The sequence below is a fragment of the Garra rufa genome, chromosome 25 (genome assembly GCF_049309525.1).
Source record: "Garra rufa chromosome 25, GarRuf1.0, whole genome shotgun sequence".
In the NCBI taxonomy this organism is placed as follows: Eukaryota; Metazoa; Chordata; class Actinopteri; order Cypriniformes; family Cyprinidae; genus Garra; species Garra rufa.
In genome coordinates, this window is record NC_133385.1 from 18,131,002 (window position 1) to 18,148,115 (window position 17,114).

The 17,114-nt window shown below is 35.8% G+C and overlaps 1 protein-coding gene across 1 annotated transcript; it reads right to left on the reverse strand.

Annotated features, from left to right (window-relative positions):
• Window positions 1-192: 192 nt before the first annotated feature.
• Window positions 193-15,934, reverse strand: dkk3b (dickkopf WNT signaling pathway inhibitor 3b). The gene is made up of 7 exons (XM_073832211.1): window positions 15,663-15,934; window positions 14,623-14,748; window positions 14,388-14,468; window positions 10,515-10,607; window positions 7,067-7,211; window positions 6,305-6,455; window positions 193-529 (listed from the first exon to the last, which is right to left on the reverse strand). Exons 1-7 carry the CDS (start codon window positions 15,858-15,860, stop codon window positions 472-474), a joined length of 852 nt encoding a protein of 283 aa, XP_073688312.1. The 5' UTR covers window positions 15,861-15,934; the 3' UTR covers window positions 193-471.
• Window positions 15,935-17,114: the final 1,180 nt, after the last annotated feature.

The window sequence follows — 17,114 nt, forward strand, 5'->3', positions numbered from 1 at the left end:
CTTCATGGAACATGCTCTTTACTTAATATCCTAATGATTTTTGGCATAAAAGAAAAATCGATAATTTTGACCATTATTAGCCATTATTGTTGGCTATTGCTACAAATATACCCGTGCTACTTACGACTGGTTTTGTGGTACAGGGTCACATTAGATTCTTAAAGCAATACATTCAAAAGTCAGACAAAAATGTCCAGAAATCATATTTATTTGGAAGGAATATAATGCCCAGCTAGGTCCGCATATTCAGAACGTCGTCGTTATCTATCAAAATATTGCCGTTTTTGAAAACATTATCTTTGTAATTCTGTTTGATGTTGGTAGTGGCACAAAAATTACACACACACACACAAAATATAAATTAAAGCTCCTCTCATAAATTAGGATGAGAAAGAAGGCACTTTAGTGTTACAAATAAAGACAAAAGTACAGATTACAACATTGATGAAAGTTCAGTCTCGTTGGGAGCGATCAGTTTCCATTTCTTTCACCAGAAAAGTTCCTCTCATCCACACACACTGATTTATTCCTGTAACATGAAACAACAGATAAAATTGAGTGTATTTTTGTTCTCATTTATTTGATCAGAAATACAGAAAAAAAGTAATATCAAATATTATTGCGATTTTAAATAGCAGTTTTCTATTTTTAATGTACTTTAAAAATGACACATGATCCTTCTGAAATCACTCTAATATGCTGATTTATTATCAATGTTGAAAACAGTTGTGCTGCTTAATATTTTTTGCAAACTGTGATACGTTTTTAAAAAAGTTAAAAAGAACAGCATTTATTCAACATAGAAATCTTTTGTAGCGATATGAGTCTTTTTATTATCACTTTTTATTAATTTAACATATCCTTGCTGAATAAAAGTATTAATTTCTTTGAAAAAACATCAAAGGTTCCAAAAAATATTAAGCAGCACAACTGTTCTAACACTATTTTAAATTGCAACAATATTACTATATTTTAAATCAAATAAACACAGCCTTTAGGAGCAGAAACAAAAATGAAAATCTTACTGATCCAAAACTTTTGAACGGCAGTGTATATTTATTTATTTAAAAAGCAAATGTATAAATATGTATTGGTTTGTTCTTTGAAAAATAACTTCCACTAAATATACATTTATTAAAAAAAATATTTACAAATATACATTTCTTTACAGACATATAATTGTGAATGTATGTAAAGAAATGTATATTTGTAAATAACTTTTGCATACAATATTATATATAAATTACCAGCCATTATATATATATAAAAACCAGCCAAAAGTTTTTGAACAGTAAGATGTTTTTTAAAGTCTCTTCTGCTCAGCAGAAGACAGTTGTTAGGGAGTGCCCGGCAGCCCCACTAGAGGGCACTCCAATATGGACTCTGTTATGTGTTGTCTCAACCCACCATGCTTCACCCTTGTCTGTCTCATGTTTTTATTGGTCCTCCTGTTCCATGTGTCTGTTCCCCATTGGTTGTTTCTGTCATGTGACCCCTTGTGTTTGGTATAAAGCCCCTCCCTTCCCCCCCTGTATTTGCTGATCGTTGTTAAGCCTTCCTTGTTCCTTAGTTTTCCGTGTTTTCTAGTTTCCCTGTGTTTTTGATCTTGGACTGTTTCTACGTTTATTGAATCTTGTCGCCTGCCCTGACCTTCACGCCTGTTTACTGGATTACCCTGTTTGTTCCCGTTTGCTGGTATTGACCCCTGCCTGTCTTGACTACGTCTTTTAATAAAGCTTGCATATGGATCCACACTTCTGTCTCCCTTTGTAACAGAACGATCAGCCACACCCGGATCCAGCAGCTTCCTTGGAACTATTCAGTCCCAGCATGGAGTCAACAGCCAAGATAATGCGTCTCCGTCAAGGTGAGCGGTCCATCGAGGACTACATTATAGACTTTGAGTTGGCTAACTCAACTTCACTGGATGATTTGATCTTAATGATATTTTTTTGTGGTGGACTTTCCGAACCATTCGGTTCTTTGGTGCCACTTCACCAGCCTGACTGGACCCTCCAGCAATACATTTGTGTAGCACTGCAGTTGTTTTGCTCTCCGTTTACTGTGGGTGTGTTAGAAGAGCCACTGAACAAGATGGCCGCCCTTCCAGAGCCTGTTCACAAGATGGCCGCCCTTCCAGAGACAGTTCCCAAGATGGCCGCCCTTCAATGGGCCCAAGTCACGTCACAGCTGCTGTTCCTGCTAGGTCAAGTCAAGTTACGGCTGCTGATCCTGTCAAGTCAAGTCAAGTTACAGCTGTTGTTCTTGTCAAGTCAAGTCACATCACAGCTGCTGTTCCTGCTAGGTCAAGTCAAGTTACGGCTGCTGATCCTGTCATGTCAAGTCAAGTTACAGCTGCTGTTCCTGCAAAGTCAAGTCATGTCACAGCTGCTGTTTCTACAAAGTCAAGACATATTACTGCAGCTGTTCCTGCAAAGTCAAGTCACGTCACAGCTGCTGCTCCTTCAGAGTCAAGTCAGAACACAGCAGCACTTTCTGAACCAAGTCAAGACACAGCCGTACTTCCTGAGTCAAGTCAAGCAGCAATTCCTGAGTCAAGTCAAGCAACTTCACTTCCTGAACCAAGTCAAGTTACAGTTTCACCTCCTGAGCCAAGACAAGTCACGGTTTCACACCCCAAGTCATCTCAAGATACTACAGCACCTCCTGAATCACGCCAAGCCACTGCTGTTCCAGCTAAGTCAAGCCAAGTTGCAGCTGTCCCAGCAAGGTCAAGTCGCAGCTGTTCCTTCAAAGCCAAGTCAAGCCACAGCTGCTTCTCCGTCAAGCCAAGCCGCAGCTGCTCCCTCAAAGCCAAAGCCAAGTCAAGTCACAGCTGTTTCCTCAAAGCTAAGTCAAGTCACAGCTGCTCCCTCAAGGCCAAGTCACGACTCGCCCGAGCGTCCAGAGCCAAGCCACGTCGTGACTGAACATCCAGAGCCAAGTCACGTCTCGCCCAAGCCACGCAGTGTCTCGTCTGACCTCCCAGAGCCACGGCATGTCTCATCCGATCTGCCAGAACCACGGCATTTCTTGATCGCCAGTGTGATGGACACTCCTCTCAGTACAGGCTGCAGGCATCCCTAGCCACGCAGAGCCTTCGTTCCCAAGCCTTACACCCTCAGGCCTGGTGTGCATCCCATTAACCACCGCACTGCCCATGATGGCCATCGCCATTTTAAGCGTGTGGGCTGCATTCTGTGCTCCAGAGGCCTCATCTGCCTACGAGTCTGATCCGTAAGCCTCGTCTGTCCATGAACCCGCTGCGCCGATGCCTCTTATCGAGGCGGTGTCCATAGCTGAATTCCCTGCTCTGCCTGCACCGCCAGGGCTCCCTGTCTGCCCTGTCATGGATATGGAGGCCATGCTCCGTCTGCTCCGCCCTGGTGGGCTCCTGCCTCGTCTGCTCCGCCCTGGTGGGCTCCTGCTCCGTCTGCTCCGCCCTGGTGGGCTCCTGCCTCGTCTGCTCCGCCCTGGTGGGCTCCTGCTCCGTCTGCTCCGCCCTGGTGGGCTCCTGCTCTGTCTGCTCAGCCCTGGTGGGCCCCCGCTCCGTCTGCTCCGTCCTCGTGGGCTCCCGCTCCGTCTGCTCCGCCCTGGTGGGCCCCCGCTCCGTCTGCTCCGTCCTCGTGGGCTCCCGCTCCGTCTGCTCCGTCCTCGTGGGCTCCCGCTCCAATATGGACTCTATGTTATGTGTTGTCTCAACCCAACATGCTTCACCCTTGTCTGTCTCATGTTTTCATTGGTCCTCCTGTTCCATGTGTCTGTTCTAGGGCTGGGCGATATGGCAAAAATGTAATCTCGATAATTTTTTCCCCATATTGAACGATAACGATATATATTTCGATATAAACTGTTGATGTTGCAAGCTTTAAAATAGTATCCCAACAATGACTAAAGCCACAAAAATGAAAGGGTTCATTAAATTACATTTAAAGTATAGTTTATTAACAAAAACAGATTACAGATTTGGCCTTAAAAATTAAAACAACTTACTAAAATAAATTAAAAAAATAAAAGTTGTGACAGAGTATGGTAAATGAGAGTAAATGTACAAAATGTAAACATAAAATTATTGTAAAAACATAATTTGTAACACAATTATTTATTTATTTATTATTATTATTAACACAATTGTTTATTTTCTCTATTATAGGTTGAGCTATTTAAATTAGAGGCAACCACTGCATTTTGAAACAATCTACAGTATAAATAACAAAAAATTACGACACGGTTCTACTACTCAAGGCTACTCTCTAAATATTCAAAGTGCAAATAGAGACGGATATTTCAAGTATCCCTGCTGAAAAAAACAGCTAATACCAGCCTAGGCTGGTTGGCTGGTCTCAGCTGGTTTAAGCTGGTCTCCCAGCCTGGTCAGGCTGGTTTTAGCTGGTGGTTTCCCAGCCTGACCAGGCTGGAAAAGTGGCCAAAACCCCTCTAAAACCAGCCTGCCTTCCAGCTATGACCAGCTAAAACCAGCCAACCAGCCTGTTTTTTTCACCAGGGATGATACAGAGCTATAGACATACACAACCTATCATAGCCTACATACATACTAATAACAGCCTAGATATGTCATGTAGCCTAATTTGCGTGCATTGGGGGGGATTAAAATTGCTTTTGAATGCGCGTGCGTTTTTTGCTTTCGGTTTCAGTTTTAACAATCGCGCCAAACTCTCAGCTGAGCTAAGAGTCACTTTTCAGGTAGCCAAACCACTTATATAACGGAATTCGTGCTACCTTTTTTGTCGACAATTTCAACATCTTTGGATAATAACTCGAAGTTAGTTTCACTTTCGTCGCTGCTTCCTCTCTCTTTTTTTTGTCGTCCTGGTGTTAAGTTTGCTTCGCAAAGTGCGGTAGGAAATGAACTTTGTACTTTGACGTGCACACGCACGCTGTACGCTGATTGGCTGTTGTCGCATATTTCTACTGTGTGATTGTCTCTTAGATTAATCCATATCGAGCAAAAAATGTCTAGAGCCTATCATCGTTATTAACATAAATTGTATCGCGATTCGATATGATATCGTTTATCGGCCCAGCCCTAGTCTGTTCCCCATTGGTTGTTTCTGTCATGTGACCCCTTGTGTTTGGTATAAAGCCTCTCCCTTCCCCCTCTGTGTTTGCTGATCGTTGTTAAGCCTTCCTTGTTCCTTAGATTTCAGTGTTTCCTAGTTTCCCTGTGTTTTTGATCTTGGACTGTTTCTACGTTTATTGAATCTTGTCGCCTGCCCTGACCTTCACGCCTGTTTACTGGATTACCCTGTTTGTTCCCGTTTGCTGGTATTGACCCCTGCCTGTCTTGACTACGTCTTTTAATAAAGCTTTCATATGGATCCACACTTCTGTCTCCCTTTGTAACAACAGTACAGCAAAAACAGTAAAACATTTTCTGTAAAATATTTTTACTATTTAAAATAGTTGTTTTCTGTTTGAATATATTTTAAAATGTGATTTATTCCTGTGATTTCAAGAGAAATTTCCTGAGAAATCATTCTAATATGCTGCTCAGTGCAGACAAACAGCATTTATCTGAAATAGTAACATTATGTCTTTATCATCATTTTGTATCATTTCAATTAATTTAAAGCATCCCCAAATAAAACTATTAATTTCTATAATTTCTTTCCCAAAAAATAAAAATACTTACAGCTTTTGAATGGTATAGTGTATAATGTTACAAAAGCATTTTTTGAATCTACTTTTGTATTTATCTTTATTTCAGATAAATGCCGATCTTTCTATTTATCAAAGAATCCTGAAACAAATGTACTCAACTGTTTTAAATATTGATAATAATAATAAATGTTTTGTTACAACAAATCAGAATATCAGAATGATTTCTGAAGGATCATGTGACACTGAAGACTGGAGTAATGATGGTAAACATTTAGATTTGTTCACAAGAATAAATTACATTTTAAAATATATTCAAATTGAAAACAGTTATTTTAAATAGTTAAAATTAAATTAAAATGTACTGTTTTTGCTGCACTTTGGATCAAATAAATGCAGATTTAGTAAGCAGAAGAGACTTCTTTAAAAAACATTAAAAATCTTACTGTTCAAAAACTTTTGCACAGGTAGTGTACATATATTTTTGAACATAAAAATATAAATTTCATAGTGCCTACAAGTCATCTAATTCATGCTGCAAACTAAAATACCAAGAGCTTTGTTTTACCAGCAAGCTGCAGTTTGAGTGGCTGTCTAGATTACAAATATAAAAAGCATAGACTAGCTGTGTGTAACAAATTAGCTAGACACATGCAAGGAATTATTGAGATGTTTTTTCTCTCACTTGAGTGGCTCGCAGTGCAGTCCTGTTGCACAGGGGCAGTGCTCCAGCGGCCCCTCCTCATCCCACAGTAACAGATCCATCAGCTGATTGGGGTGATTGTGGCAGCCCTGGCCTTCCTGTGGCTTGGGGCGGCAAACAGGGAAGAGCAGGGCTGGAGATAAAAAAAACAAACAAACAAACAAAAAAGAAAAATATATAAAATAAAAAAAAAAGGAAAGTTGGGCGAGACAGAGACAACAGAGAGAGGTACAGCAGAACGGTTAAGATGAGATGGATTCCAGACATCAGGAAGTGAAGTATTAAATCCACAGCAAATGTTGTATCTTGAGCATGATTAATGCATATTTGGCAGTGGTAGGAAAAAAAGGAACGTTGTGAACTGAGTGAGCAAGGAGTGTGATTCCAAATTCAAAGAAACAATTATTTAGTACTTTGAAGGGAAATCTTCTGGCTGAGAGGCCCAGTGAAACCTGATATTTTTCAGATGTTTTACTATATAACCGTCTACTTACTGACAGCTAATATGTTTGTTTATACAGGCACTATTATGTCCCAGGGGTTGATATTTATTAAAACGAACTCTTTTTTTGGTCATAAGCCTTATTTGTTTTTATACATTTGCTGCTTTTTAAAATGCATTTTATTTAAATGTTTAGTTTTATAATGGTCTCAGACTTTAAATCCTAAAACATGAAAATCCATCTTTAAAATATTAATTGTTACAAATAAAAACTATGATAATTTAAGCAAAGAGTAAAGAACCTTTGTGAAAGGCGCAGCAGTGTTGAGGACTGCAGTCGCTCTGGTACTGGCAGATGGTTCCAGATTGTCCTTTGGTTCTGTTCTGAGCGCAAACACCCCACACACACAGCTGATCTCCACAACACTCCACGTCCTTTGTGCACTCCTATCAGAACAGGAATTTACCAAAAAAAAAAACCTTCAATATAGTGTATATAACATAAAATACATTTACCCCCGTTTCACAGACAAGTCTTAAACCTAATCTCAGACTGTAAATCTGAGCTGTTTCAACTGAAAGAAACTTGGACTAACTAATCTTAAAATATGTCTGTGTCTTTGTTTTGTCTCACAATGCACACCAGTAATGTTTTTTCAAAGACATGTTTATGAAAACTACTTAAATGTCCTAACTAAACGATTGCCTAATCCTGGATTAACATAACATCTGTGAAACCAGGCCTTGGTGTTCAATTTTGGATTAAACTATTCGATATATAATTACATAATATTTAAAATAAAAACTATATATATACACACACACACACACATTTTTGAAAAAACAAACAAACAAAAAAAAAAAACACACATTTAAATAAATTATATATATTCACTACCAGTAAAAATTTTGACACACTTCCCCATTCACTTCCCCATTGGGGAAGTGTGTCCAAACTTTTGACAGGTAGTGTATATGATATATATAAATCTACAAATATTTAGACAGACAGACAGACAGACCGATAGACCTATAGATACAGTTGCAATCAAAATTATTCAACCCTCCCAGAGACTGCAGTACTTTACAAATGTTTTTTGCTCTTTCTGAAGATCCAGGACTAAATTGCATCTACAACCGTTTTCTGGCATATTAAAAAGTGATAATGTCAATATATAATTTAATGTTTTTGAGTTATAGGATTTTTTTAATAACACAGCTATGTCAAAATTATTCAACCCCTATTCAACATTGCTGTTTTAAGACAGTTATTTTTATGGTCAGGAACAAAATTGTCTTAAAAAATTGTCTTAAGCCTTTACAAACTTATTCAAAATGGAATTAGCTTGGGGTGATACACATAGTATACTCTTAGCCCATGCATGTGCTGATAGGGAGTAGCAAATATGGTAAAGTCAACAAAGTTCACACAAAATCAATAGAGAAGAAATAGTTTGCTATATTAGACAGTCTAAAACTACATGAAGATGTCTAAGACATTACAAGTCCCTAGAGACACAGCTGGCAGCCGTATTCCTTAGATTAATGTGTGTTGAACCAGAAAACCTTTGAGGCTGTTGATCAAAAAAGCGCAATATCATAAAATGTTTGATCAGATCAACTGAGAAAAACTTGCAATGTACAGCCAAAGACTTGCAAGATGACCCAACGAAAGGAGGAAAAATATTTCAATGCTGTGTACAAGAGGAACACTAGACAAGTGTAGTCTTCATGTTGAGGAATCTTGCTGAATGCCACTCTTGACCAAGAAGAACAAAAAGGCTGCCTTGAACATGCCAAAATACATTTGGATAGACCTGTGCAGTTCTGGAAGATTGTTTTATGGAGTGATGTGTCCAAACTGGAACTTTTTGGGCGTATGGATCAGCAGTATGTCTGGTGCAAAAAAGACAAAGCTTATAAGCAGAAGAACACCATCTCCATCATCAAACATGGAGGTGGGCCAGTCCTGTTATGGGGTTGTTTTACTGTAGCAGGAAGTGGAAAACATGACCATACAAAGGATATCATTGATTTATGAAAGTATAAGACCATTTTGGCAAACATTGTGATGCCTTTTGTGCAAAGTCTGAAGCTAATAATCAATGGACTTTCCTGCAGGACAATCATCCTAAAGTATACATTCAAATCTACTTAAGCTTGGTTTAGGAATCTGTCATAGAATGTTTTTAAGTGGCCTGATCAGTTTCCACATTTTATTCTCATTGAAAATACATGGTTGAGTTTGAAGCAAGCAGTGGCAAAGTAAAAACCAAAGATTATCAGTGATCTGAAAGCTTTTTCAGGGGAGGAATGGCCCAAGATTGCAGCAGAAAGGTGACAGAAACATCTAAGCACTTCCAGGCAGTGTTTATTGGTGGTTTTAAAGAATAAAAGATTCTACACCAAATTTACTTTCAGGGGTTGAATAATTTTGAACATGACTGTTTAGAGCCAATTCGATTTTTTGTCATTATTCGTCAACTTACGTTCTCAGAATTACTCAAATGTGTATTAATAAACTTTCTTTAATAGTTTACTCATGCCTTTGTTGAATTGTTTTCACAAAGTGTTGTTCTCTGCAGCAAAATGTCTTGCAGGTCAAGGGGGTTGAATAATTTTGATTGCAACTGTAGAAAGACAGACAGACAGACAGACAGACAGACAGGCAGATAGACCTATAGATAGACAGACAGACAGGCAGGCAGGCAGATAGACCTACAGACAGACAGACAGACAGACAGACAGACAGACAGACAGACAGACAGACAGACAGACAGACAGACAGACAGACAGACAGATAGACCTATAGATAGACAGACAGACAGGCAGATAGACAGACAGACAGACAGACAGACAGACAGACAGACAGACAGACAGACAGACAGACCTATAGATAGACAGACAGACAGACAGACAGACAGACAGACAGACAGGCAGATAGACCTATAGATAGACAGACAGACAGGCAGGCAGATAGACCTACAGACAGACAGACAGACAGACAGACAGACAGACAGACAGACAGACAGACAGACAGACAGACAGACAGACAGACAGACAGACAGACAGATAGACCTATAGATAGACAGACAGACAGACAGGCAGATAGACAGACAGACAGACAGACAGACAGACAGACAGACAGACAGACAGACAGACAGACAGACAGACAGACAGACAGACAGACAGACAGACAGACAGACCGATAGACCTATAGATAGACAGACAGACAGACAGACAGACAGACAGACAGACAGACAGACAGACAGACAGACAGACAGACAGACAGACAGACAGACAGACAGACAGACAGACAGACAGACCTATAGACAGACAGACCTATAGACAGACAGACAGACAGACAGACAGACAGACAGACAGACAGACAGACCTATAGACAGACAGACAGACAGACAGACAGACAGACAGACAGACAGACAGACAGACAGACAGACAGACAGACAGACAGACAGACAGACAGACAGACAGACAGACAGATAAATAGATAGATAGACAGACAGACAGACAGACAGACAGACAGACAGACAGACAGACAGACAGACAGACAGATAGATAGATAGATAGATAGACCGATAGACAGACAGACAGACAGACAGACAGACAGACAGACAGACAGACATACAGACAAATAGACCGCTAGATAGATAGACAGGCAGATAGATAGATAAACAGATAGACTGATAGATAGACAGACAGACAGAGAGATAGACGGATAAGAGCACAGACCATATTAGTTGTCTGGCATGGGACGCATTTGGAGGTGATGATCTCATACAGGCAGAAGCTCCCGTCTCCACAGTCCTCATCAATCATGCACTCCTGAGTGAACAAGAATGAAACTCACATTAGATATTACAGAAACACTGTTATTACAGTTACAGTTGGGAAAACATCCCAAGGACCCCTATTTAAACAATAAACTCTGCTAGTTCAGGAGACAACATCATAACTCCATCTAATGAGGGTAACAAATTCCCAAAAGACAACTTCATTTTCATGACAGTGGCAGGCAGTACTAAACAACATCTTTTAGTCACTGAGCTTTCACTGTATGAAAAAAGAGCAGCATGGACTGGAGATTCTGCTAAACGTCTTCCATTGGGTTACACAGAAGAAAATCAGTTTTAGAGGTTTGGAACAACATAAGGGTGAGTACATGATGAGTGTTTTTCCTAACCTGAACTTTTTAACTATAGTTCAGGCACAATGCTGTAGGTTGCTGAAAGAAAAAAGTATACTGTAATATTAAGTTTTGTTTTGGACTTTAGGTCAGGAAATTCCAATGAGGTGTTTCGCCTCCCAGACAGAAATTCAGTTGGGGACTCAAAGAAACACCCACCTACCATTAACTGAAAACCACATTTGTGTTGTCTGGAACATCCACCTCAGCTACAATTCCCGCTTTGAGTGGATACAATAATGTTTGATCAAAAACAGTTGTTTGTCTGCTTGTACTTTGTTAGACACTGGAACTGGATATGATGGAAACTCTGTGACTTAACCGTACAGCCAAAGAAAAGGTGGGAAATTCCACATGTCTACTGTGTTGAAAATAATTACAAACTGGATAAAGAATAGCGAATATTCTCCAACTGGCCTGTGGCTGAATAGGGACAGACAGGAGTCGTCATCTGTGTCATAATTAATCCCATATTTACAGAAGTGGAGGTGGAGAAATCCATCTCAGCACTTGAATCCTGTGAAAGCTGTAACAGCGACCTACAACAACGCAGTCAAGATCAAAACCAAAGCCGTACCCTTCCCCCAGAGTTACTGCGTCTGGAGTCTGGACTAATGTGAGTGAGTCACATGAAAAAACCTCTCATCAATTCCTTACGGACAAAAACAACTTTCAAGTTCAAGGTTCAAGTTCTTCAGGGAAACAGAATACAAAATGAACATTTGTAGAAAACATGATCACAAAACTACAACAAATTAAATAAATTGATAATTAAATATATTCTAATAAACATTTACATTTTTAAATATGTATAATTGAAAGTATTCACTTAATTGATTAAATGAAAGCATTGTGTGTATATATAATCATTTAATTACATAATTAAAATTGAATAATAATAATATATTTAATTTTTAAATCATTTTAGTGATTTTATTTACTAATACTTAAATACATTTAACATTAAACCTAAATTAATAATGAACAATGCAATTATAATTAAAAATTAAATAATTTATTAAAGCATATATGATATGAATGTGTGTGTGTGTGTGTGTGTGTGTGTGTGTGTGTATTCTGTATATAATTCCTAATTACTTTATATTTTATTTATTAATAATAAATATATGTAAAATTGTAAAATAAATAAAAAGATAAAATCTTTATATATGCTATACAGTACTTAGAAATGTATACAATATCTTTAAAAAACTATATAAAATATAAATATAATTTAAACATTATATACCTTTGAAAACACATATTTAAATAATTTCACACAATTAATAAAAAATATATATTTAATATAACTTTGAAAAAACATTTAAATAGTATATACATTCTATATAAATTTAAATATTTTATTTGATCTGTATCTTCAATAGTCAAAATGGTGTATATATAAATATATACATTATAATTGTATATGTATTGTATACAGTATATTATTATATACACCTTAATTTAAATTTGGATATTTAATTTCTAAATATCATATTTAAATTTTTTAATAAATTGAATAGTTTTATTTATAATACTTACATACATGTAACATTAAATGAAATCTGATAATCAAATAATGTAATATAATTAATAATTTATTAAATTATTTATTAAAACATATATGTGTGTGTGTGTATTCTGTATAGAATTCTTAAACCAAATAAAATAAAATATATTAAAGTAATATTTTTACATATTCTATACAGTACTTACCAAATAAAATCAATTCATAATTAAAACATATTTAAATAATATATAAAATATAAAAATAAACTGTATATAAACTCTATTTATATTTGATTTATATTTAATATTCAAAATGGTGTGTATATAAATATATACATTAAATAATATATAAGTGCTGTATATATTTATATATACACCATAATTTTTAGATATTTAATTTTGAAATAAATATAATGATTTTATTTAATAATACTTAAATACACAAAAAAAATTTAATGAAACCTAAATCAATTAATTCATAATTACAATTTATTAAAGCATATGTGTGTGTATTTTGTATATAATTTCTAATTACTTCAGATTTTAATAATTATATTTTATTTAATACTAATTAATATATGTCAAATTAAATGAAAAAAAAAATTAAATGATAAAATATAACAAAGTAAATCAAATCAATTAATAACAAAAAAATTAGTATTTTTATTTATTAACTGATTTTTTGTATTATTATTTATTTATTTATTTATTTATTTATTTATTATTATTATTATTTTTTTGTAATACTTGTAAAAATGTATCGATTGTTCACATCCAGGATATACTGAGCAATAATGAATAGCTGTATATTATTTTACCTCACATTTAATGCTTATCTTTCACTGTGAGCTCAGATTTGCCACTGTGCAAAATGAGAGAAAAACCACTAAGTGTTGCCTCATGGCAACATGGCTGCTGGCACGAACTCTCCACCACTCATTCCCAGCACACCACTTTTGATGCATTCTTTCCAGCTGTTCTAATTTCACCATATTGTCATAGTGCCAGAAGACCGTTTGGCCAAAGAACCTCAATGACACTGCCGTCTGTTAAATCGTTGTAGAAATGCATAAGGACCATATGTTTATATGTTTTACTCTGGAATAGATATAATGGAAGTAAATATAATTTAGTCTTGAAAACTAAGACATAATGTGTTTATGTTGATTGAGCATTTAAAAATCTGATTTAAAAATCATGTTTACCTTATAAGAAATAAAAGCCTATATTTTAGTCTGTGGTAACCACAGCAACAGTGCAACACAAGTGGAAAGAGCACTGAATCCGGACCATCTGTCCCTCAACTACTTTATCAAATAGTTTACAAGAATTCAGCATGTTTAGAAGAGTCTTAGTAATGTGACACATGTTTCCCAGGCCAGCGGCAGGTTCTAGTTTGATGACTGCTGAAGTGGAAAATCCATGTTGGTTTTAATAAATAAACTCTTCTTTCTGACCTCAGGTTGCCTGGGTGATATAAACTCATGGCAGGGTTCATAATGCTGCCCAGAGTGACTAATGCAGCCGGACACTCTTTACTTAGGTTGTGTATTGAAAGTTTGTTTAATAGCTGGAAACAATTCAGGCCACTTTTTAAATTACAACTTAAAGTGATAGAAGGTTATACACCTTTTTGTATATTTAACGGGTCTGGCTTTCGGTCTCACCAGCGTCCATCTATTTTAATTTTTTTTATTTTGCTGCTTGATATTGCAAATTAGTGTGTCTTACCATATTATTTTAATGTATTATCTTAATTATGAACACACTGCTTTTTATACAAACAGTTTTGCCGCTTACTGCACGTTATTCATCTCGTTGTTTCTCTATTGCGGCTAATGAACCGGAAGTCTCGCCCATCGACTTACTTCTGCTAAAGAAAAAGGTAGAAAGATGAGAAACAGACTCACGTGATCTACTTCATTCCACCGTTCAGTGTTCTGGATGAGAGTTCTGGAAAAATGAGTCTTTCCAGTCTTATTATCCGTTTCCTAGAGGAAAACTAGGTGTTAGTTGTAAGGCGAATCAATATACAAAGGCACTATGGCATATAAACAAGATGCAATTCCGTTAGTATAAATAAAAATATGAATTAGCTATATCAAGTGCAATCCAATAAACATAAGAAATATAAATATATAATACTTTGTCGATTCTCTCTATCAGCTGAAAAGTCCGATTTCCAATCTTGATCTCTGTTGTGGTTTCATTGTGAAAATTGTCAGGAAAGTTGCGTCCATGTAACAGTGATTTTGAAGACTCATTTTCCATCTGATAAAAAAAAAAACAGGCATAATATTAATAGAAGTGGATGTTTTGATTGTCATTTTTATTTGACATTGCTAATTCGGAATTTATTTTGCGATTAATCAACAACAGTTGATTCATTTTAGCGAATCAATTTTTTGAATCAGTTCATTTCAAAGAATCAGTTCGAAAACGATTCTGACTAGTTTTATTAATAATACCGTTTATTAAAATTTCATGTGTCCCAGTTCAGTTTGTTAAAGCAGTAAACTCATAAAAAGTCATTTGTAACCCTGAACCACAAAACCAGTCTTAAGACTTTTTGTAACAATAACAATACATTGTATGGATCAAAATGATCAATGTCAGAAATCATTAGGATATTAAGTAAAGATCATGTTCCATGAAGAAATTTTGTAAATTTCCTACAATAAATATATCAAGACTTTTTTTTTATTTGTAATATGCATTGCTAAGAACTTAATTTAGACAACTTTAAAAACGATTTTCTTAATATTTAGATTTTTTTTGCAGATTCCAGATTTTCAAATAGTTGTATCTCGGCCAAATATTGTCCTATCCTAACAAGCCATACATCATTGGAAAGCTGCTTATTTATTCAGCTTTGTGATCCTTTTAACTGAATTTGTTGTCCAGGGTCACATATAGAAGCAACATGTACTTACATTTATTTTGAACAGTAGGCTACTACAATTAATATACTTTCTGCACGTTTTACTAAACTTGTTATATATTAAAACCAAATCTGTTGAGTCGGTTCGCTCTGATTCGTTCAAGGTTTTATGAACTGTTTTAAAAAAGATCCAATGAAAAGATTCGACTCAAAAGAACAATTCGTTCCCGAATCGGTCAGCGACAATCCAACAAACAAAATTTAAATATTATTTCTGCTCAGATTGTTTTATCTCTATTCATACCTCGTGAACAGCCTCTTCTAGTTTTTGCTGCGTGTCCTCCATCAGTGTCTCCACTTCCCTGAACATCTCGTTTAAAGTGGTTTGTCCCTGCGCCACATGCTCCTCCAGGGTCTCGGTGATGTCCAGATGACCCCCTCTGTGAACTGAGCTGCCCACCACAAAGCCCACACAAAGGGATAATATCACAAATTTCAGCATCGTTTTGTGCTTATAGCTGACTCACTCCAGGCAGGAATCACAGACCCTGTCTGTGCCTGGGACGTGGTTTATTTGGAAACTTGTGAGGGGGAAAAAAAAGACCGGAAAAGGTTTTTGGCTCCCACTATTGCGTCTGATGGCTCAATTATTAAAGCGACAGCGCACGGCCCTTCAGAAATGAGAGAAACAAGCAAATGTGAAAAAAATATATATGGTAGCTCTAGTCTACATAAACGACACTGTTTTCTGTTTGAATAGACTATTTTGAAATATATATATATAGTGAAATATATATGAAACATATATAGTGTCACGTGATCCTGGTACTTATAAAACTTTATTTATTGCATGTTAATATTTTTATGGAAATAATGATATACACTACCAGTCAAATGTTTTTGAACAGTAAGATTTTTATTGTTTTTTTTTTAAAGAATTCTATTATTTGAATTTATTAAGAATGATTAAGAATTCATTTATTTGATCCAAAGTACGGCAAAAACTGTAAAATTTAGAAATATTTTTACTATTTAAAATAACAGTTTTCTGTTTGAAAATATTTTAAATTGTAATTTATTTCTGTAGTCAAAGCAAAATTTTCAGCATTGTTACTCCCGTCTTCAGTGTCACATGATCCTTCAAAATGTATTCTAATATGCTGATTTGCTGCTCAAGAAACATTTATTATTATTAATAATAATATTTAAAACAGTTTATATTTTTTCAGAATTCTTTGATGAATAGAAAGATCCAAATATCAGCATTTATCTGAAAAAAAAAAAAAATTGCTATTCAAAAGCTTGGAGTCAGTATGTATATTGATGATAAAGACATTTATAATGTTACAAAATAATTCTGTTTGGATAATGATGTTCTTCTAAACTTTCTTTTCATCTAAGAAACCTGAAAAAAATCTACTCAGCTGTTTTTAACATAATAAATGTATTGTGAGCAGCAAATCAGCATAGTAGAATGATTTCATGAATGAATGATCATGTGACACTGAAGACTGGAGTAATGATGCTGAAAACTTAGCTTTGATCACAGACATTTTAAAATATATTAAAATAGAAAACTGTTATTTTTTATATTAGTTTAAATAGTACAAATATTTTAAACATTTACTGTTTTGCTGGACTTTAGATCAAATAAGTGCAAGGCTTGCTGAGCAGAAAAGAAAACGTTTTAAAACTTAAAAAACATAAAAGATTTTACTGTTAAAAAACTTTTGACTGGTAGTGTATATAAAGCTAT

Excerpts from the sequence above, each read along its gene's own strand:
- dkk3b (XM_073832211.1), bottom strand. The coding sequence starts at position 15,860 with ATGCTGAAATTTGTGATATTATCCCTTTGTGTGGGCTTTGTGGTGGGC. Across the intron at positions 10,608-14,387 it reads GGTGGAATGAAGTAGATCAC|GAGTGCATGATTGATGAGGA; the intron begins GTGAGTCTGTTT and ends TTGTTCACTCAG. Across the intron at positions 7,212-10,514 it reads CATGCCAGACAACTAATATG|GAGTGCACAAAGGACGTGGA; the intron begins GTCTGTGCTCTT and ends CTGTTCTGATAG.